Raw genomic sequence first — 24,263 nt, forward strand, 5'->3', positions numbered from 1 at the left:
AACACTGTCCTAGAAGTGCTTTTTTTCATTGTGAAAGAAGACTTCTACATTTGTAACTTAACGAATAGCTGGGGAAAAAGAGTTAAAAATAGTTTTAGTTTGTAGTTGAATGTCCAAGTAAAGATTTAAAATCGTTATGGACGCTTATCATTTGCACTGCTTTTGTAACTCATGTTTGGGAACCGACTAGTACAAGTTTACTTTTCTGCCTTTTTGACAGATTGAGACTGGAAGAATGTCTTTTCCACCTCATTTGAATCGCCCTCCTATGGGAATCCCAACACTTCCCCCCGGGATCCCACCTCCACAGTTTCCTGGCTTTCCTCCACCTGTACCTCCTGGTAAGTTACGTTAGTGTATGGAAGTGTTGTAGAATTAAATTTCCTTTTATTATTCTGAATTGTATTATTTACAAAAGTTACTGGCTCTTAATGTGTTTCAGTAAGTCTGATTCGTGTATGTTGCAATTGAGTTTCTAGTTTACCCACAGATCATGTCATGTGAGCAAGCTCCTTTTGGTCTGCCAAAAACTGCTTACTTCTGACCAGAAATCAAACCATTAGAGATAACACCAGATTTTGGTTTGGACCTTTTTTCCAAGACTGAAGCTAGGTGGTGATTTTTGTTAATGTTAGGTATTCTGAGAGCCACTGTTTTGACAGTAGACGTATGATTTTTCAGTTCCTTTCAAATAAGCCATTGTAATAGCCTTTGGAAACACTTGGGTACGCTGAGTACATGTGGTGTGAAAATATAGGAGTAACTTTCAGAGAAGGTCCAACTTCTTATGGTCTTTTTCTCTACTTTTTTATAAATCTTGCTTTATTCTATTCTGCTTCTTGCATACTTTCCTCCACACATCTCGCAAACTTACTGTTATGTTCATCATTCCTTCTGATCTTCCCGAAATTAATCCTACCTTTTTTTCTTTGTTCATCTGTAAGATCAGCCTGTTTTTTGCGTTGAAACTTTAATTCATTGGTCTGGAACCACCTTCTTTCTGTACATTGCCAGTGTATATAACAGTGACTGGAGGCAAGAGACCACAGAGTGAGTGGGAGATAGGAATACATTGGGAAATTAACCCTTGAAAATTCATCACAAGAGCTGCAGAAAATAATTCCTGTCTGTGTACTGTCTTAAGCTGTGTTGTCTACAAAACACTTGTGCACAATAAAGGCATTCAAAAACCAGATGGCTGAACTCGGGAATGGTTTGTGCACATCCGTTCGTCAGGCTAATCCTTACTTGCATTAATTTTTCTGAACTTTTTTCCTGAGATCCATGAGATGTTATCTATTTTCTGCTAAAGGCAGAGTTCTTGATTAGGTAGCGTTCTGCCATCAAAAATTTCAGGTTAAATTTTAAAACCATGCCTCTTATCTTTACTAGCTCCAGTTTATTTATACTAGTGTGAAAAACACCAGATACTATTAAAAATAACTTTCTGAAGAATGTTTTTAAATACCTGATACAAGTTGCTGCTTGAACATTTGCTTCTTGACATGTGTGACAAAGATCTTTTTGTTCTATTGCTGTATTTGACTTTTTATATAAAATAGTCTTGTTTCAGTATTAGTAATCCAAACAGTACGTAGAGTGGAGAGGCCTGATGTTAGACGAGAATCAAATTTTTCTCTGCACACTAGAAACATGATTTGCTTACCTGTGCAGGTAACATATTTGACATGTAAAGGGTAAGGATCTCTCCATTTCTTAGCACAAGTGTATCAGTAGAGTTGAAAAAGCCGAAAAGTGCCACAGTGACTATGAAAGGCTACTCTGAAGTTATTCCATATGTAAGATCACAATTTTAGTGGCTTATAATAGTATCTTTAGCTAGCTGTTTGGCCAGAATTTTATGTTCTACTTATCTTACTCAGCCTATAATTTTTTTTTTTTAAAGTTTCAGCTAGAGTGGTTTGCTTGTGTAAGAATGAAGTTAGGAGTAGTGTTTTGCTTTGCTTAAAGATATTGGTGTTAAAAATAAGAAGTTCTAGCATTTCCATCTCATAAGTGTGGAAGATTTGGTAAGGAGGTGATTCTGGTAACTCTTGTCATCTCTGAAGGTTATCAGATAGCATTAAGATGTAAAAAATTAGGGTTCATATGTAAGGAATGCTGCGGTGGGTCAGACCAGCAGTCCGTACAGCCTGATGCATGTTGTCCATCTTCACTGTCGCCTCTTGCCCCAAATTTAAGAAGTTCATTAATGACTGTGTAAAGTGCTACTTTATGTCTGTCTTTAAAGTCATTGCTTACTTAGTGACTCCTTCCTGCCCCAGTTCTGATGTGGGAGTTGGGCGAGTTTTGTTTTGTGGTTTTGTACACCTCAGTCATGTTCCATGCCTTGCAAACCTCCACACTCGCAGAGTCTGAGAGTGTAGAGTCGTGCCTAGTACAGCAGCTGCCTCAACACTTAAGTCATGTAGTTGTTCTTCTCTAAGGCTGTGTGGTGTTCTTGGGTTGCAGAGACCAGGTCTGTAGGCAGTAGCCAAAAGTATAGGTGTGCCAGGTTTTTGTATAGCAGCTAAATGATGCCTGTGATCTTGATCATCAGTATGTTTGCTGATGATGCCCAACATTTTAATGGATTTTTGGGGCTTCTGCTGAGCATTGGACTGATAGTTTCAGGGAACTGTCAGCGATAACACAAGTATCTTTACTGAGTTGTAACTTTAAAATCCAAGTTCAGCATCCTGATAATTGTAATAGTTACAGGGCTGCACAACTGGAGTCTTGTCTTGGAGTAGTTCCTCAGTCTGTGAGATGCCATGGTGCATTAAAACTGAGAGCACAGGACAAACACACCTTTTGATTCTCTGAATGGTTTGGAGGGATAGGAGGTAGTATGACTTTAATATGAAAGGATTGAGGAACAGGATTGAGTGGTGGAGAAAATAAATTACAGAATCAAAGCAGAACCAAAGTGGATGAGGAGAAAGCTGGAGAGAGTGTCAGAGGAGGAATGTTGTTTCAGGACTAAGCACTGGAGAAAGTTGGGGAACAAGTCCAGGAACAGTAGGTTGCAGAAGTTTGGTTAGGATTTTATGAACACAGCAGTAAGAGAGATGGAGAAGGGAAGGATCAAAAGGGAATGATTGAGAGTAAAAGATGAAGAAAGTCTTATGTAGAATGAAAAAAGATATCTAGGATCCCTAGAGGGTATTTCTCTGAAGAAAATGAGATTGACTTCATTGTTCTTGAGTCTCGGTGTCTTTACTGTCCAGCAAGTAGTTTTGAAATCCATACGCTTAATGTCTTTAACCTCCTCTAGTAGCTGGCATGGAAAGATAAACAGCCTTTACTACGGTCAGATATTGGCTCAAATGATAGTACTTAAAGCTGCCAGTGGATTTGGTAGTGGGAAAGAGGATATTGCATAGTTTCACCTGATAAAATATTGTTTTAAATTAAGTTTTAAAGATTGCCAAGTCAAGGATTCAGCAGGTAAGGAGCTTCTGGGTTGAGGTTTTATATGCCACCTTTATTAAGCTATTCCATAAATAGTAGCATGAAGGCTGGTGGCGTTCTCTGTAGGACCTCATCCCTAAGATGCATGCAGAATCGGTTGTGCTAGGAGAACTGGGCAAGTCAGGAATGAGATTATCATATGTAGGACTTCAGCTGCTTTTGCTCTCTATTTATGGAATCATAGTCATTCATCACATGACTATCTTCTAGAACAATACTGTGGTTTGAATGTGCTTTGACAATAGGTTTGTTTGTGATGAGCAAAGTTGAAATGGTAATATGATAAAAGTGACCAGGATACACATGGTATGTTAGTGTACTCAGGCTGTGCTTGAATGCTTAAGGAATTACTGGTGATCAGTACTGTGAAATTCTTACTTGACCAAAATTGCTGTCTTACTTGGTAGCTATATCTGTGATCAGTTCATTTGTATTCATCAGTCGTCTTAACAGGGCAGGCTAATATTAATGTCTTGTCTTTCTTAGGGACCCCTATGATTCCTGTTCCAATGGGCATTATGGCTCCTGCTCCGACTGTAAGTATTACAGTGGGGATGAGATGATAGCAAAATAAAATAAAGAAATAAAACGGAGAGTAAAACTTAGTAGATGTCAACAGTATTTTTGTTTTGCTCAATTCCATCAGAATTCATACTATCAAAGGAAATGCTTCACTTTAAATGCAACTATTATGCAAATCTTATGCTAATTTCTGACCTAAACAAAGTTTGAAATAATGTCTGGAGCTGCGAGCTGCTAGCTGCAAAGGTGAAGCAATTTCTGTTCTTGCAAGAAGATGTATTTCTCTCAAATACAGTGATTTAGGCTTTGTCTTTGGGTCATGCATCATCTTCCTATGCAGTACAGTTAGATCAGGTAGATTCCAGGTCTCTTGCTTTTGAGTTTGTTGGCCTAACAGAGTGCTCTGGAGGCATCACCTCATCCAGGTTTTTAAGGCCATCATGCAGCACTGCTGAGTTGGCCAGAAAGATGTTTGTTGACAAGCTTACAAACAAGGTCTCTTTTCCCATGTTGCAGGGGAAGGAATAGTTACATATAATATGCATTGCTGGAAGAGCATATAAGAGAAAGGTCTCTTTGTCTTACTAATTTCTAATTGGAAGGAAGGTTTATGATTTATGGGGCGGAAAAAAGCGCTCTTTAAAATATAAAGGGTACTACTTGACTTCAAGGTGAATTGCCATTTCTACGATTTTGCATAAATGAAATCTCCCTAAAATACTGAAATTTTTTGATAGCTTGAATTATCTGTTAGAGGAGGATATATTCATGGTAACTGATACATTTAAGACAAAGAAACTAGAACAAATGCATAATTCAGTTTTCTGATTAAAATAATTTTTATTAAGTGACACTTCTAGAAGGGTGTTTTGAGAAGAGGAACTCAGTGCATATGTACCATTAAATCTTAGGTGGAAGGAGAGAGGTGCAGCAAAATGGAGCAGAGGATCATGCCTATCTCTGCACGATTTAGTTTACAGATGTTTGCTCCTTAACCCAAAGAGGCTTTGGGTTATGTATTGATTAAATAAAGCAGTAGGTTTTTATTCACTCTAGGAAAGCTTGAAGACCTGTCATGTGTCCATTGAAACCTTTTGAGTCAGAGTTACTTTTCTATTTGCAGCTTGCTTTTTACACTGTTAGGTAAGGTATTTCAACTTCCAGTGTCTCAAATCTTGCAAATTAGTTATTTGTAGAAGAAATAATACCTAATGTTACTGTATGCTCACCTCGAGACCATCCAGTAGCCATCATAGAATCATCATAGAATGGTTTGGGTTGGAAGGGACCTTAAAGACCATCTAGTTCCAACCCCCCTGCCATGGGCAGGGACACCTTCCACCAGACCAGGTTGCATAAAGCCCCATCCAACCTGGCCTTGAACACTTCCAGGGATGGGGCATCCGCAGCTTCTCTGGGCAACCTGTGCCAGTGCCTCACCACCCTCACGGTGAAGAATTTCTTCCTAGTCAGGTACACCTTTTTTTCTGTCTGTCTTTGCCAGAAAATGACAATCTTTTTTGTGTTGTGTAAAGTGTTAAAACCTGAACCACTTATTGGTGTCTCATTCCATAAGCCTAACTAAGGTTCATATGAAAATTCAATTTTGAAATACGTGTGCATCCCTAACTCTTTCATCTTGCAGATTAAAAAAAGAAAAAAACAAACAAACAAACAAAAACAAAAAACAAACAAACAGAAAACAAACCACTAACAACCCAACGCTTATTTTGCACCCTATTCTCCTCCTTCTAGGTATTGGTTCCTACCACTGTGTCTATGGTTGGAAAACATTTGGGAGCCAGAAAAGACCATCCTGGCTTAAAGAACAAAGAAAATGATGAAAACAGCGGTCCCACTACCACCGTTTTTGTAGGCAACATTTCTGAGAAGGCCTCGGACATGCTCATACGGCAGCTTCTAGCAGTAAGTACAGTGGACTGCTTGTCAGATTACATCCCTGGCTAATGAATGAAGTAATGACCCACAAGCAGTGAATTGAAACTAAAAGCTGAGTTGATCCCACTCACTGGAATAGCAGCCCGTTATGCTTGAGTTTAAAGTCAGTAAGTGAAGAGTACAGCTTTTTTAAGCTATAGATGTTAGTGAACCTAGACATTTTATTTTTAGTAGTGTTTACCCTTTTTATATGTCATCTTTTGCAAAAAGTGATACAGTTTTTGTGATGTTTTGAACATAAATAATATTTAATTAATACTTATCTTTAATGCAGAAATGTGGCTTGGTTTTGAGTTGGAAGAGAGTACAAGGGGCATCTGGAAAACTTCAAGGTAATTGTTTATACCTTTCAAAATCTCTAGTCAGTCTCTTGTTTTTATTACCTGACAGCTTTTCAAGTGTCTGACACATTGCTATTCTTAATACTTTAACATTTTAAGATACTGTATATGATACTTAACTGCTAAATACTACTTAGTAAAGGGCTGGTATTTTCTGTCCTTGGAATCAAGAAGAACGATAAAAATAAAATTGAGAAAGGTTAAATGGGAAAATGTCTTGGGGGCCTTTCTATTCTGAGACTGTATCATGAATTTATAGACCATCCCTGAGAAAAGTTTACCGGTTTGGACTTAGCCTCCAAAGAAACGTATTTGCCACACTGTTAATAGTCTCTTCCATTACTATGTATTATGCTTCTATGTTAAGGAGGAGGTTTTCCTGATGTAAAGTTTGTCTTCCTTCACTATTGTCAAATTGAACTGATTTATTTTTTTCTATATTTCTATGTAGAATATATTTCTGTTTTTTCTATATTTACCTTTCTCCAGTGGATACAGGAAACAATTTTGGTGACTATTTTTTGTTGTTAGTGTTTTCATATCTTCCCTAGGTTGTTTTTTTTTTTCCCCTTAAGATGTAATTCAGTTTCTTCAGCTTTCTTATATATCATACTTTGTTTATTTTGCTCTCATAAGGTGTTTTTCTCATTACAATTTTCTGTAACTGTTGCAGAGAACCAAGTTTGAAATACTCCTCCCTCTAGGTTGACAGTGAGCTGTTTGATTGATGTCCTTGGTCTTCAGACAATCACAAATTCACCAGAGACATGTCTTCATGTAGACTGGATTCCTTAGTTAAGACAGACATGTCAAAAGCTTTACAATCATAGATCAGTTTGGGTTGGAAGAGACCTTTAAATGTCATCTAGTGTGTCGTGTGCCCCCCCCCACCCCCCGCTTTGACCAGGGACATCTGCAATTAGATCAGGTTGGTCAGAGCCCCATCCAACCTGAATTTGAATGTTTCCAAGAATGGGACATCTACAGTATATGTATTGTTTTCACCTTTATTCACTGGGCCATTAGTCATATCAAAGACTAAAGCAGTGAATGATCTTTCTGAGTTTCTATTATGTATACTCCTGGTTTTAAAAAAAGAAGTGCCTATGTTCCAAGTTTATTGATACAAAAGACTTTTTTTACACCAAGTACATTACCTGAAGAGCTTTAACACTTTTACTTTTCATTTCAATCATCCATTCCAGCCTTCGGATTTTGTGAGTACAAAGAACCAGAATCCACACTACGAGCACTGAGACTACTCCATGACCTCCAGATTGGAGAGAAGAAGCTGCTAGTCAAAGTTGATGCAAAGACAAAGGCTCAGCTAGATGAATGGAAAGCAAAGAAAAAGGCTTCTAATGGGGTACGTATGTAATGTGTGACTTGTGTTATTTTGGCAGGAGGGTGATGTAACGTACTTGCTGGATCAGATTGTGAGTGTATCTCTTAGTTTCTTTTCTTGTCTCTGCCCTTAATTCATTTTAGGATTTCACCAGAATCACATTAATGATCTGAAGATATGTTGAAAGGCAGTGAAGTGTAAACTCTTAATTCACCAGCATTCAGTTATCTGTAAGCTACAACTGAATCTCTAGAATTAATTCTGTGATTCATTCTATAGTGTAGTAATATGTGTGCTATACCTTATGATTCTGTTGCTTCAGTTTTGTTTAGAAACTCTTGAAAGTATATAAACTTTAGAAGTAATTGTTACTCTGTCAGAGTCTGTAAATCAGCTGTCTGAGGAGAATTGGAGTTTCTTTCCCATTCACTGATGATATACTAGAACAAATTAATGAAAAGGAAAGAAGTAGATCATTAAGTAGATGATGCAGTTATCAGGCAGTGGGCAGCTTACCGACATTCAGTAGATAGGGAAATTGGTTTTGTACCATTCCTTTCTAGAGCTAAGGTCTGTTCTGGAATAATTGCAGATATTTGTTATGTTGAATTCTTATGACTTACAAAGATACTTAACTGACAAATTTGCGTTAAAATGCATTTTATCTATTTCTTTACTAAAAGAATATATTTCACAATCAAGTTGCTGGGCTTGGTCTTTAACTATTTTAAAGTTCTGCGTATGCCTTAAGATAGTATTTAAAACAATTATTTTCTGTAAAATAAATGTGAAGAGGCTCTTGTTTAGGAAATTAAAAATACTAATCACCCTGTAGCAGGTAAATTTTTAAAATTCCAATTTGGAATTGTTCTTAAAGGGATGTAAAATACCATGGGAACACAAGTGCTTTTATTTCATTTTATTTAACCAGAACTAGGGGCATAATGATGCCTTGAAGTACTTGACATGTTTTTGACTGTGTACCCAGTGTATGGGATTAAATGCAATGGCTCTATAAAGCAGAGCGCTAACTTCATGGGTTTTGAATGGAGTAATGTGCTAGCTGTTAACCTAGGTAAGGCTTTGATTTCACAGCCCCTTCCATTCCATACTTCCTTGTTTCCTCTTGGCATCACCTGTAACACTATGCTTCACAGCTGATACTATAAACAAGCTTAAAGTAACAGTGGAGTTCTTGAACATTTCTGTCAGGAATTTTGTTTTCTGTGAGTTCCTGTGGGTTACAACCAGTCCCTCGGGATTGATTGTAGTAAAGCAGGCAGTACTGTTCATGGCTTGGTGAACACAACAGTATGTGCCGATTAGTTTAACTGTAGATTGAGATTAGCTCCAAATGGTGGTTTTTTGGTTTGTGATGGTGCAAAGAAAGATTCTGAATTACCGAGGAATATTGATGAAACATATTGTAATCATACTGCTTGCAATTCCTTTCATACCATCATTGGTGTGCTGGTGCCACTCAGATCCAAAAGTTGCATCTTTTTTCTTTAATATTTTTTTATTAAGAAATCAAATGTGTACACTACAACACAATTTGAGACACACCAAGCAAACTTTTACCTAATTAGCTCCTCTCGCTGATCACTACTTCTCCCTGGACCTCTTCAGTTCCACTCCCTGTCACTGCCTTCTAGCTCTTTTCAGCCTGCTCCTCCTTGGCCTGGCAGCCTCTTCAGCTCCAACTGAATGCTCCCTTCCCCCTCATTCTTAGTTGCTGCTCCATCAGACCCTTCCCTTCCCCTCACTCCACCCACCACCTATTGCTTGACGGGATACCCAGCTGGATTCTCAGGTGAGATTCCATTTTTCTAAAAGATTCAGGGGATCAAAAGGTGGGCTACCTTGCTCAGTATGCAGATCATTGTTCTACCCTTTCATGTCACATTTAGTGAAATGCACTTCTTTGTGTGTGTTCCCTTTCCTACCTACAAGGTGGAAAGGGGCAAAAAAATGAACTACAAAGTAATTGATCAACAATAAGAAGAAAATGTTTGCTGCTCCAAAAAGGAATGTTTTCCCTAACAATGTTTCTTCGATTCTCCGGTTACAAGTTGCAGCTTGAAAGTTATAGGTGGACATTTGTGTTGCATGGCACTTAAGTAGAAGGCTTTCAGGAAACTGCTGTTGAAGTGACTTGAAGTTCTGGAGGATACAAGGCAGAAATTTTTGACCAAGAGCTGGACTATAGTGATTGCCTTTCTGTGAGCGTGCGTGCACTTTCTCTATTCCTGTTTACCACCTTAATCACCGCTTATCTGTTCTGTTTTATTATGCAATCCTACACTTGCTCTTTGCAGCCATTCCTCATATAAATAATGACGTGGTCCCTATGGTATTGCCAGTGTGAAAAGATCTGACTAAAGTAATACAATTGATAACTACTTGTAGGTTGTTTGGTGTTTGTGGGGTTTTTTGTTTGTTTGTTTTAGTAAATGCTGTAGGGGCATGAATGTCATGATCAAAGGTGAACTTCTGAAATAAAACTAATATTATTCTCAATTTATTGATTCCTGTTACTTTGCCGTTTTTCCTTAGAACTCCAGACCAGAGACGACAAATGATGATGATGAAGCACTGGATGAGGAAACGAAGAGAAGAGATCAGATAATTAAAGGGGCCATTGAAGTCTTAATACGAGAATATTCCAGCGAGCTCAATGCCCCCTCCCAGGAATCTGACTCTCACCCCAGGAAGAAGAAAAAGGAAAAGAAGGAGGACGTATGTGTTTTGATTTTGGACAAAACAGATTTTTCTTCAACTCACCTTTATATAATGGCCAAACCTTGTGCAAATACTTTAAACCTAAACTTCTGATGAGAAAACAAATCAACAAGCATTGATGTCAGCAGCAGTTTCGTTTTTTTTTTTAAGCTGAAAGATAGTCAGTTATAGACACCATCCCTTCAGGATGGTTTAGGCATCTGAGCACCTAGACTTCTTGGAACTACAGGTTTGAATCTGGGCAGGACTGAACTGACCTTTCATCCCTCTGAAGGTGGAAATACTGAATTTAGTGCAGTTTAATCTGTATGTGCATGTAGGGTTTTTCAGATGAGAACTTAAAAAGCAACTGTAAAGACTTCCTGCTTACTGTCCATTTCCGTTGAAAGATGCCAGGGCGTTTTTGTAATGGCAGGAATTTGCTCTGGTAGTTTTTGATGAAATTCTTCTCTCTGCTTATAGTATGCATTCTTGTAGTGGGCCTTGATCCAACTGGTTGCAGCTGTTTCCCCACAGATGTGGAAGCGCTTCACTAATTGTATATATGTATAACTTGCAAACCTTGGAGGGATCCTTCAGGGATGAAAGGCATATTGTAAACTTCCTGCCTTACAAAATCAGTTTTACATGCATGTCTCAATTTGGCTGGATTTGATCAGCTGGTTTTCATATATTGTGTAATGCAAAAAAACCCTGTTAAGCAGGAATTAATGCTCTGCTTTAGACCTACTTCTGTGGATGACCTTTTTATGGATTAAAACAAACTGGAGAAGGGGGAATAAGAAGGAGCAAACTCGGACTTAGCTTTTCCAGCCAAGTTTCTAATCATGGGAGAATGGGCTTTCACACCTACCATTCTGCACCTAATATGAAAGAGATTGGAAAATTATTTGACCAAGATTTTTACCCACTTAAGTCTTCTGCAGAGTACCTATTCCAAGGCAATAATGCAGTTCCAAATGCTTATGGAGTGTTAAGTGTGATACAAGAAACAACATCTCCCTCAGGGAGCAAGTATATCTTTCCCACAACATTGTAGCCATGGCTGACCTGAGGTATAAGAGTGCTGAGCTGAGAATTTGTTTTTCTTTCCTCTCCCTCCCTTTGGGAGAAGGTGCTGTCTTGGATGAGAATTTACAAATGAGTCACTGTCTAATGCTGTCAGCTGTGTTTTTTGTTACAAGCATTGTACAATGTGTATTGTCCTGTGGGTACATATATATATGGCCATGAGTAATGCCAGGTAGTTAAACATTGTAAGAGACCATTACAGTCTTGGAAGAGCTGGGTGCTGAGTATGTCCCTGGGACAGAGGGATATTCTGCTAGCTCTGTATGATGTAGAATTTGGCCAATCTGAGCTAGTCAAGTAGACAAATAAGCTGTTTTTAAATACATAACTCTTGTGGGTTGAAATTCCGCCCCATCATCCCTCCCATAGTGGGAAGGAGGAAAAGAAACTTGGAAGTTGCCATCTTTGGCCTGTGTGGATAGAGGTGGGAGTGAAGAGATGGTCCTAGCTCATTGCTCTCTTGTCCTTAAAGGATAGGGGAGAGAAGGGCTGTGGAGGGTGGGGGGAAAGGGAAGATGGATGCAGATATATGGTTGGGGGCGAGGGTGTGGGGTGGGGAAGCTTGCCAGCTTTGGGGCTGTTGTCCCCTGAAGAGCTTGGTGTGAAGAAGACTCCCGCTGACGTTAGCAGCAGAGTCTGTTAGTTCTTCTGGATGGAGGCATGACTGATGTGGGGGAGTTGAAAATGTGTGCGGGGAACTGAGAGTGAGTGGAATCTGGTTTTCAATTTCAAGCACGGGGGAACCTCGCTAATTCGCACTAACTATTAGTTAGTAGGTGCAATCTACCAAATTTTGCGAATTAGCGAGTAAATAAATTCAGGACATACCCACTGCAAATATACTGATCATTTATATTGGCAAGTGTAGCTTAGTCTTGTTTATCATGCTACCATAGCGTACTAATATCCTGTAGTACACTTGTAATTCAGTGAAGTCTTACTAATATGAGACCTCACGATGTATTTTAAAGTAGCTCAGAGAAGGGAGAATTAGCGAGGTTCTTCTGTAATTTTGTTGAATCAAAGAAATGAGATCACAGCAATACAATATTGCTTTATAGTACAAACATACAAAACATTGTTTTTCAGAGTAGTGTGCAATCTATTTTTAAAAAAAAAAATCTCCGTGGATTTTTCCGCAGATTTTCCGCAGATTTCCAGTGGCCCCACTGATACCTTATCCACTCATCACCAAGGTTCGTTTACATTGTAGGCTTTGACAATGACTATGTTTACTGCTAGTTGCCAGATTTGTGACTCTTGTCCATCTGATTTTTTTTTTTTTTTCACTCATTAACATCAGACTGTCAGGTTTGGTACTGCAGAAGGACTTTATTTATCTCTTGCAAGACTGGTTGAAAACTTCTAACCTTCAGTTTTTCTCTTGTTCTCCTATGTCTGTACAGATGGCTCTTAATGCTTTTCCTCCTGTCCCCCTTGTTTTTTAGGAGGATATAAATGCTATAGAAATGGAGGAAGACAAAAGAGACCTGATATCAAGAGAGATCAGTAAATTCAGAGACACACACAAGGTAGTATTCTTGTTTTTGCACTTGATACAAATTAGGCTTTTTCAAAATCCAAAAAACCACTATTATGAAATTTAGAAGTACATTGCAATATCACTTAAAATGATGTTTGTATTAGGTTTAATATACATATAGTTCTTTACAAGTGAAAAAAAGACAGCTACCACGTTAAAGTGGCCCTTGACATCTTTATGCCAAGACTTTGATTACTACTGAGTATTTTGCAGTCTTCTCACTTTAACGTGAATAAAGGCAACTTAAGTTTCTACACATACATTAAGTCAAGATATTTATAACTAAAGGCTAAACGGGGCTGCAGTATAAGACATACACTTGAGTGTGTTTCTGTAGGTAGATTTGTAACATAATCCAAGATTTTATGAAGAATTGAAACTTAAATTAAATTTAAGTATTTTATTTTAATAGTTCTAAGTTAAGAGTGGGGGAAGATTAAAACTAGGTCAGTGGTTACCAGACTTACCAAACTTTAGATGCATGGAAGAACTGTAAATTCCCATAAAGCTAATCTATTCATTGACCCCCACCATTATGATAGAGATCATATGGTGACTAATGCAAGATGAAACTCACAGCTTGGAAAGTAACATGGAATAGGATGTAAGTATGAGCTTCTGTTTTTTATTATACTTATGGATGCCCCCTCAGAAAAATATGCAAAGGGGTAACTGGCTTGAAAATGTTTGTGCACATCAAGTCCCACCTCAGAGTTCCCACTTACAGAAGTTTCCACTAATGCTAGTGCATCTGTGAATGTTTCTGCTTTGGAAAATGATACTTGTGGATAGCAAGGCACAACTATGCATGTAATGTTCTTATTTTAATGTTTAGCTTAAAGTTGGTATTATTTTTTCCCCAAGAAGACTGGAATGGTCCTTGGCCTAGGGAAGTGTCAGCAAGCTCCTCTTTTGAGACACACACTTTTATTTCAAAATACCCTCAAATCAATGTTAAAGAAAACGTTGAAGGTACAGCAAGGTGAAGTATGCCTGTGTTACTCAGCTTTACCACATGCAGTCTCTGGGGATGGTACCATGTTTTCACACAACTGTATCAATGTAAACACAAGTGACTACACATTGTTGTATGTACACATGCTCAGTTTTTCTCTTGACTGAAGTTGTTGGAGATAAAAACCTGGGAAAAAATTCTAGAAGAAATCATCTGGAGAAGCTCAGCAATTGGACATGAAACTGGTCAGTGGTGAAACTTCAGTAGAATTCTGTTCAATTCCGAGCCCCAAGTCATCACTGGTACTAAGTTGCAAACAAGTAGTAAGTTTTTCAAAAAAACAGCCAACAAAAGAAACAAACAAAAAACATGCTTCATTGTTTCAGAAGCTGTTGGGCATTTTGCTGCCTTTGATCCGTATTATTGGGGGGGCTGTTTTGGGTTTCTTAACATTAAAAATCAACTGCAAGTAGTCATTGTGTATATTGGATATGTTTAAAAGGGGCTGTTGAATCTTTAGCAGCTGGCTAGTGAGCACAGTGAACCTTTGCATGTTTTTGGTATGAGTTTATAAAACAATAACCACAGACTGTCAGGGTATCAGCATTGCAGGGGGCGTCCATTTACAGCACGGACGAGTCTGAAGAGAGCTCAAGGTAAGATTTATAATTCTTCTACCTGTTCATTTCTGTCCATTACTTCAATTTATCTGATACCGTTCCCATCCCATTACCCTTTCAGATCCTCTTATTTAGGCTGATAGAAGTTGATGAGGTCAGATTTTGATTACAGAACAGACCAATTTATTTTTTCAATTGGATTTTAAGAAAGCAGACCTGCAAAATGGATTTTAATACATCAAGACTTGTGTATGTGTTTATTTACACTTGTGTGAATATATTTAAAAAAAAAAATAAAAAGAAACCCACTCTCTTGAGAAATCTCACCACGAACAAAGTTTGAGAGTGGCAAAAAAGCAGGAGTTCAACCAAAGAAATTTCTATTGGAACATCTAAGATAACCTGTAAGTATCAACCACTTCAGTATGTAAACTTTTCTTTAAAAGTATATGAAATTTGAGGTAAGTTGGATTTTTAAAAGTTGACAACCCAGTTTAACATCTGACCGTACTGAGGTTTAAAGCTGTAAAGCTCCTGTAAAATAGAGTTTTCTGGAAATTAGTTTTCAGCCCAGTGTATATTGTAGAATCTAAGTTTTGTTTTTTCATATCAGTTTTCTACCAATTCCCGCCATTTTTAGTCCCTTTTTTCCTTTTGTGATTTCAATGTATCCAACATTGGTTTGCCTGTATTGTGTTATCAATGCAGCGTAGTTTCACTGGATACATTAATCACTAGTGAATTAGCTTTATTTCTGTAATCCTTTGTTGGTTCTCTGGTCCCTGTGCCTATGACAGAAGAACACTTATCAGGTAAGATTGCTTTTTAAAGTTGTCTTAAATGCTTTGTTTAAAAGAAAAGAAAAAAAAACAAACCAGAGAAAATGCTGTTTCATTGTTCGAGTTTTTAATTTCATTTCAGTGATGGTAAATGTGGAGCCAAATGGGATAAACCTGTTTATTCTGCTCAATATTTGTTCAAAAAAGTGGTATTCTGGCATCCATCAGGTTGAAATTTGGTATATTTGGTTGTTATTTGGTATATTTGTGAACCGTGTACTTGCTCTTCCTCCCAGAAACATAGCTTATAGGCAAGGTTAATCCAGTGTTGGCGGTCCATGTCCTAGCACAGCATCTGTAAGTTAACACATAACAATTGCTTCCAAGGATGGATTTATCTATCATTCTGTTGATGTATTTTCTATTGTCTTATAGGAATTCTGGTCATAGGAACTGTTTCTAATTGAAAAAAAAAAAAGTGGCAATTTTGTACAATTTTTAGTAAAACTGTAGCAGGTAACCCTTTAGTTTCTGTGTTTCCAAAGAGCTATTTCCAACCTTTTTTTTTAAACTCTCTCCATCTTGCAGTGGTGGAAGTTAAGGATTCCATTCTGCAGAGTCCAGTTCTTACTAATGAACTGTTAGAACTTTTTTAGGGAGGGAAAAGGGGAAAGGTTGCAGCTCTCTTCACTGTTTAACCACATGTACCACGTGTAAGTGGATAAATTTCTTTACCCAAGTTTTCATAGAGGACGGTTTTGATCTGCCAAGACTTTTTGGGAAACAACTCGCTGTCCCAGTAAGCACTCCACTGAAATATATTTTCCAAGTTGAACAGAATTAATTTTATCAGCTAGAAGTTCACTTTGCTTGTACCCAAGTGGCTTATAGGGCCAATGGAATTTGTGGCCCACCTGAATTATGACTGGCAGTGCACTGTGTGCACAGTTTAGTCAGCTTGTAATACGAGGCCAGCCCTACTCTGCTAAGGTTGGAGATTGCTGGTCTGTGTAGATCTATGCTTTTGCACGAAACTTAGTCTTGTGATTGCTGCATTTTGATTTCATATTTACGAGTTCCAAAAAATACCCACCAAACCCTGTTTAATATCGTAAAATCAGTGGCGGTTTTGGTATTTCCATTACCAGCCTTGTGTGTTGCGCCGGGAATATCCATTTCCTATAACTACAAAATTAACTATGAAAGTTCTCTTGTTGGTTTTTAGAAACTGGAGGAGGAAAAAGGCAAAAAGGAGAAGGAAAGACAGGAAATTGAAAAAGAACGCAGAGAAAGAGAAAGGGAACGGGAGCGTGAACGAGAAAGGAGGGAGCGTGAAAGAGAGAGGGAGCGTGAACGCGAGAAGGAGAAGGAACGGGAGCGTGAACGAGAGCGAGATAGGGATCGTGACCGAACTAAGGACCGAGACAGAGACCGCGAACGAGACCGAGATCGTGACAGAGATCGTGAGAGGAGTTCAGATCGCAATAAGGATCGGAGCAGATCAAGGTAAATGCACTTGAGTTGCTATTTATTTCAGTTTTTTTCCTAGAGCTGTTTACTAAGTGCATATAGTTCAGCAGATCAGCTGCCATTCAAAAGAGAATGGTCCTTTTGGAAGATCAGAATAAAAGCAGGAAAGCAAAATTTTAGAAAATGTTGTATTTACACAAACACTTGATTCCCTCCACAGCACAGGAATATAAGGACTGCAATATGCAGTAAGCAACCACCCAACCATGACTTAACCATCCTGGTTTTCTCTCAAATCCCTCTTAATTTTTTCATGAGTAGCTTAATTCCTACTTGAGGTTCTCTTACGTTTGTGGTATGTTTTAGTTTAAGTAGGATTTACCTTTTCCTTTGCTATGTGGGTTTGGGGTGGGGGAGTTGGTTGACTTTTGTTTTCTTGTTTGTTTTGGTTTTTGTCTTTTGGTGTTTTGGTTTTTTTTTTTTGTTGTTGGGTTTTTTTCAAAAAAGCAAGGAGATTGCTCTTTCAGTTCTAAACTCTGACTAATCATGTGAGGCTGCTGATGTTGCTTTTTCCCTCTTCATCGTAGGAAAAAATAGCTGTTTCACTTTAAATCATCTTGTCAGTAGGGTTCAAGTTGTCTGTAAGCCATGTAAACATGAAGGATTTATTAAGCATACCCTTTATTTGTGGGATTTTTAGCTGTTGCTTATTTATGGAGAGCTACTAACACTGATAAGAATTGCTGTGTGTTCATGCTTAGTTTCTGTAGATATCACTATTTAATGATTAGTGCTGAAATAGCTACTTTTAGGTAAACAGGTTTTTTAATATATTAGAAGTACTGACTTATAGCCATTGCTATATCAGCTAATCATCTTGTATAGTTGCAGAAGAATAATAACTTGCAAGATACTGTAAATACTGCATTATGCATTTGAAGTTAAATCATTTGATTGAGTGGAGAGGAAGGCTTTGTACCTAACTCTGGACTCTTACCTTGCTTCAGAGAAAAAAGCAGAGACAGGGAGCGGGAACGGGAAAGAGAACGTGAGCGGGAACGGGAAAGAGAACGTGAGCGGGAACGGGAAAGAGAACGTGAGCGGGAACGAGAACGGGAGAAGGATAAGAAGAGAGACCGAGAAGAAGATGAAGAAGATGCTTATGAACGCCGAAAACTAGAGAGGAAACTGCGGGAAAAAGAAGCTGCATATCAAGAGGTAGGTTGGGATTTTTAAGGAAATATTTTTAAGGAAAAAATTGTTTCTGAGGGGTGAATAATGTCTTCTATAAAATACGTCATTTCTTCTCCCTCTCCTTTTCATAAACACATTTTTAATCCTTTGACTACTTGAATTGGGGCAGAATATGTAAGTCACTGTCAGAACAACTTTGGACTTCTTATTCCAATGTTTTAAATTATAAATAACTAACTTGCTTAATTTTAATGCAGTTGGTTTTAAACAATAATCCAAATTAATTTCAAAGTAGTACCACTGCTCTTAACGTTCTTGAGATTGGAGTGTGTGTTTTTCCTTCTGTTGTAGCGTCTTAAAAACTGGGAAATTAGAGAACGGAAGAAAAGTCGAGAATATGAAAAAGAGGCTGAAAGGGAAGAAGAAAGGAGAAGGGAAATGGTAAGTCTTGTAGTTTTACTTGTAACTTTTCCCCCTTGTTCTTTGGGTCCTATTTAGAGTGGAACATTCTACTGCTATCTTTACGGATAGTGATAGAGCTCTCATTTTGTAAAAATACCATGTATGTTTTTATACTAAAAAAGAAAAAAGTGTTAATAGTCTTGAAACAGAAGATGTCTAATAAGTGGTAGTACTATTGAGAGTCTGGAAAACAAAGGCTAGTGGCTTGGTCTTGCAAAGGCAAAAGAATGAGAAGTAAGCAGCTGCAAAATACTATGGTTTGATCATCATACACTATTACATCTGTACCCTATATTTGTGTCAGATCTGTAACAAAACCTACTACGTGTTCTGTGTCATGCAGGTGAAATTAGACCAGTCTTTTTACTTCCAACCTGCACATGTGCCTGAACCTTCTATAATATATGGTATAATACTCTATATCTAAGCACTTTGTAAATGTCTATAGTTCATTAGTTGTGAAATTATCACAGTTATCAATGTAACGCACACAGGTTTTGTTCGAAAAGACACCTTTGGAAGATAGATACTTCTGTAATCTCGTAGTTTTGTGTTAAAGAGTAAAGAAGTTATTTTAAATTATGGTGGTGTTATTTCACTTCATGATTCTCCCAGAGAGAGTTCTAAGTAGAAGATGGATTGGGGATTGCTTCAAAGCAAAATACGCAGAGACACACGGGGGGAGCGGGATGATTAGAAAATACATTGTTTTATGTGGAATCTAATTTTTCCTTCTAAATGCTTGGGGGGGGGGAATGTTTTAGAATGACTCAAGGATATTTTCTATTCATGATCCTCCTGGATGTTGGCTATGGATGGCTGTTGTAGAGAGCAGTGTTAAATTTAGTGCTGAATTTACAACCATAATTGTAAGTTGTTTCTCGAAGTCATTAGTGTAGAAATATCTTGCTATTGGTTTAAAGATACTGCTTAGAAACAGGTTAGAATGTCCAAATTTATATTCTCCTTAAAGAACTGCTTTTTTTTTTTCCTTTCTTTCTTGTTTTATCAGAGGGAGGAAAACTACCTTCTCTCTACCCTCATTGCCCCCTTCAGTTTTAGGCCTGTGCATTAATACAGTGCCATATCATTTGGATTAGTAACACAACAGGATAATGCTTATCCTAGAAGTAGCCATCAGATTTGTATCTGTGCATAACTAAATCTTTCCTAAAAAGCTCTTGAAACAAAACAGTACTGATAAAATACACTTAAGCTGCTATGTTAAAATATCCAATACCAGACTTACAGATTTGAAGAACAGGAACTTTGATCCACTTGTTTTGTGATGTAAGAAAAAAAAAAAAAAGTGTGTGTGTGTTAAAAACCCTTTGAAATGCTAGTAACAGAACAGTAGTCTGGAAATTAGAGACATGATCCCAGTGGACCTAATGGATGTACTATCTGCTATTGAACGTATGATAGCAAGTTGACAGATCCCTGGAAGATCATGCAATTCCAAAACCTTTCCATTTTGGAAAACTCTGTATTTTTAGTTTGAAGCACAGTAGATATAAAATCAACTTACTAATAATATTACTAAATTTTCAACTCTTTGGAATAAAACCAGAAATCATTTTATAACATTACTTATATTTAAATTTCTTGCAGGCAAAAGAAGCCAAACGATTAAAAGAATTCTTAGAAGATTATGATGATGATAGAGATGATCCAAAATACTACAGGTCTGTCTTTGTATTGATTCCGAACAGTAAAATCTTCCTTGTTCATTTTAACACAGTTGTGGGGTTTGTTGGCAAAGGCTTGTGGAGTTTATATTTGAGTGATTATGTGGCGATGTAAGGGTTTTATGATTATCCAGATTATTTCAGTGTCACTTAGTAAGTGCCAGAGGGAAAAGGGAAGCTCCTTACTGCTATTTGTTAATGCTTGGGAGTAGCTCCTCCTTCCTATCACTTAACTTGTGGGTGAGGTGGAGCAGAGGTCAGTGTAATGCCAAAATAAGGTGGTGGAGGCAGGGAGAAGGGATCAAGCATGCCTTAGCAGAACTAGTTCTTGTCAAGTAAAAACCTATAAAATAATTTGATTCTTTTTCTAAGATCAGCGATCACATTCTCTATACCTTTAAATGTGATGGGGTAAATTCTGTATAGTAAGGCTGGGAACTGGTATCTTGGACTTTTCTGTTAGAAAAATAGAGGATGCCAGGTGCTCTTAGGAATCTTATTTTCTTTTAGTGGAAGAAACATCTGTATCAGTTATTTCTTGTATTGTGGTAGAAGGTTCTCTTTGGAATGTTCTTTGAAGTACAAAATCTGTATCTTTTGTAGGGGTAGTGCTCTTCAGAAGAGGCTACGAGACAGGGAGAAAGAGATGGAAGCAGATGAACGGGATAGGAAAAGGGAAAAGGAAGAATTAGAAGAAATCAGGCAGCGCCTTCTGGCAGAAGGACACCCAGATCCAGATGCAGAACTCCAGAGGGTAAGTAGCTGTTGGTCTGACAGGGAAAAAAGAGCTCTTGGTATTACCTGTTAGTTAATCTTCACTTTTTCCTAAAAAGAAGTCCAGATAAGCAGTAAGAACACTGGAAACAAAAAACTTTCCAGATCTATGTTTGGATAGAGTTTGAAAACAAATTTGGATCAATCGGTATTTCTGATTATAATGGCAGTAGTTGCATGTATTTGTTCTTGACTAACAGAGACTTCTTTAGGAAACAGAGGATCTTCAGATTCTTTTCAAACAGTGCTGTTTTTGAGAGAGCTTCTTTTTTGCTAATTATCTGTTTCGTTGTAGATGGAGCAGGAGGCTGAACGGCGTAGGCAGCCACAAATAAAACAAGAGCCAGAGTCTGAGGAGGAAGAGGAAGAAAAGGCAGAAAAAGAGGAAAAAAGAGAAGAGCCAGAGGAAGAGGAGGAGGAACCTGAACAAAAGCCCTGCCTTAAACCAACTTTACGACCCATCAGTTCTGCCCCATCTGTTTCTTCTGCTAGTGGAAATGCAACCCCTAACACACCTGGTGATGAATCTCCCTGTGGCATTATTATCCCTCATGAAAATTCACCTGATCAGCAGCAGCCGGAGGAGCATCGGCCCAAAATAGGACTTAGCCTCAAATTGGGCAAGTTCACATTTTATTTTAATGTTCCATATGAGATCAGAGTGAAAAAAATGCCAAGCTGAGTAGACACAGAGTTTTCCAAATATATTGTATGTTTTGATGCATTTGTATCAAGCTGTTGTTATCCAGATGTTGTGATTGATTTCTCCTGTCCAGAAGATGTGTTTTATAGATCTTTACTCTTCCAAATTCTAGAGGGGAAAAAGGGAGGGAAATTTTGGCATCCTCAAGGCTCAATTTTTTTAGGAATGCTCTGAGCTGGGATTAGTTGCTTCCACTTGCTTTTTCACTGTAATAGATCTCTAAATATCTCTCTTAAAACCCGTTACTACTTTTCATTGATAGAAGTATTATGTTAGATTTAAGCCCTACATCTTACGTTTATTCCCAAAGACCCTTTCAAAAGAACAAAACTGAAAATTAGATCATTTTTTCTTCCTCTTAGACTAGCACAATGAATTGATGACAATTGTGAAGGAACATGAGTGTAGAGTTCCTTAGTACTTTAGCGATTTCCTGATGTTTTAAAAAAATTTTTGCTTTGGAACAGCAGATAGAACTAAGGATATTTGTATTCCAGAAGGTTTATGCATTTATTATTTATTATTTTGATTAAATTATACTAGGGCTGCAGTTTGAGTTCACACTGTTAGATCTTGAATGAAGAGAGATTGTACAGTATTAGGCTAACTGATTAACGCTTTTCCTATGGCTAGATTCATTGCAACCTGTCACTTCTGTGCTCTGCCTCCGCTAAGGTTTGAACTCATGCTATAGTCCTCCCTCAGTGAGGGTGCTAGTTGGTTTCAGGGCAGAGAAAGAAGACTCTATTTTTCAAAAATCTTGAACAAATCCATTTCAGATCCTTATCTGTTTTGCCATTTTTATAACAGAGTTTGAGAGATTAAGATGCTGATGCTAGGCATTCACAGACATACATATATAACATCAAGCTGATATTCCTCAAGAAATGTGTGAAGAGCAAACTAGCTTCAGTTGCAGTTTATGAATATGTTATTCTATCTTTTGTGTTGTAGGTGCCTGCAATAGTCCTAATCAGCCCAATGCTGTAAAAAGGAAGAAGCTTGCTGTGGATAGTGTTTTCAATAAATTTGATGATGAAGACAGTGATGATGTGCCCCGGAAAAGGAAACTTGTCCCCCTGGATTACGGAGAAGAAGATAAAAGCAATATCAAAGGCAGTGTCAATACAGAAGAAAAACGCAAACATATTAAGAGTCTCATTGAGAAGATTCCCACAGCAAAACCAGAGCTCTTTGCTTATCCTCTTGACTGGTCAATTGTGGATTCAGTAAGTTGACTTCTTTTAACCATTCACAAAAAAGCATACTTTTTCCAAACAAACCTTGGGATTGAATAGAAAAGCAATGTTCCTGCGACCCCAGTGGATTGGAGCATCAGCATCAAATGGAATCAAACTTGAGTACTGTATTTCTTGTCCATATATAATACTTACGGTGAAGTATGCCTGCTTATTTTTGTTTAGTGTCTCCTGAATTGTTGCTACAAATTGTCTAGCGGTTTTATGGAAGGGAGGGGGAAAGGTCCTGTAAAAACATATTTGAATGGCTGTCAGAAATACTTGCAGATGCCAAATCACTAAGGATTATCTCATTGGTAGCAAAATGTATCTTCTGTTAAATAGTTGTTTGCATCTTCTAGCTGCCTATCTGGCAGTATTGTTTCAAGACCGTGAAGTTTATGGAAATCATGTTGGTGCTTTTTATTATTATTTTTCCAGACACTAATGGAACGTCGAATTAGACCATGGATCAACAAGAAAATAATAGAATATATTGGTGAAGAAGAAGCCACACTAGTTGACTTTGTTTGTTCTAAGGTTAGTATCTTCTACTTCCTTTGTGAAGTCTGGGGTTTGCTCCCTATTTAAGCTGCAGCAGTGACTGCAGTATCTGTATTTGAAGGCAGTCTGTTCTTAGCTTCTTTGTAATCTATGATATTGGTCAACAGAAACAGTTGGTGTACTTGGAATTAATATAGACCCTAATGTTTTACAAGTTACCTCCTTTAATGCTTACGTATAGTATGTACATGCTCGATGCTCACTGTTACCTGTTAGACAAACATATGGAACTGGATAAAGAAATGAGAAATTGACAAGAGCATCTGTTTTAACCAATAGTTTTATCATTAGATTTCAGAGATAGTATCTCATTGGCCATTAACATTTTTAACTTAAAAATAGGATTTGTGTGAATTCAGAGGGAAAAAGCCACTAGCTTGATTTTACACACACTTTCTGATTAACTAGATTAACTTCTTAAAAAGCTTTTTAGATGTTGTTGTTGCTTTAGTAGTAAGCAAATACTAAGGTTTGAGAGTTAGCATTAGAAGTCATTCTGCTATACCTTTTAGCCACTGTGTGACTTTTTTAAACTAAACTCTGTGTAGCTTCTTCCATCAAATTACAAACTAAATTCTAATAACTTGCTGTTTAAAATCTGTCATGACAACTGTATGGCTTTTCATCAAAAGGGAATGTCAGAAACTCTTTTCAGCTTTCACAGTACTCATGTTCACAATGGCATGTCTCGGTTTGTCTTTTAGGGCTGCTGTATGAGAGGCAAAGCAGTGATAGTTTTGTGACACAGGTGGTCAGTAGAAAGTGAAAAGCAGAAGTTGAATATTTGCCAAGCTTAAATTGTATATATTTATTTATATA

General features: G+C 37.6%; 1 protein-coding gene across 1 annotated transcript; it reads left to right on the forward strand.

The window, feature by feature from the left end:
• Positions 1-221: 221 nt before the first annotated feature.
• Positions 222-23,420, forward strand: RBM25 (RNA binding motif protein 25; the record flags this gene model as incomplete). The annotated part of the gene is made up of 15 exons (XM_009706789.1): positions 222-341; positions 3,961-4,010; positions 5,752-5,922; positions 6,230-6,287; positions 7,502-7,662; positions 10,198-10,380; positions 12,903-12,986; positions 16,577-16,857; positions 17,829-18,039; positions 18,367-18,456; positions 20,089-20,162; positions 20,769-20,919; positions 21,235-21,559; positions 22,597-22,871; positions 23,322-23,420. Coding segments are annotated over exons 1-15 (2,319 nt in total), but the record flags the coding sequence as incomplete, so codon positions are not given.
• Between the last annotated feature and the right edge of the window lie 843 nt (positions 23,421-24,263).

The sequence above is a fragment of the Cariama cristata genome, unplaced genomic scaffold (assembly GCF_000690535.1).
Source record: "Cariama cristata isolate BGI_N322 unplaced genomic scaffold, ASM69053v1 scaffold38958, whole genome shotgun sequence".
NCBI lineage: Eukaryota > Metazoa > Chordata > Aves > Cariamiformes > Cariamidae > Cariama > Cariama cristata.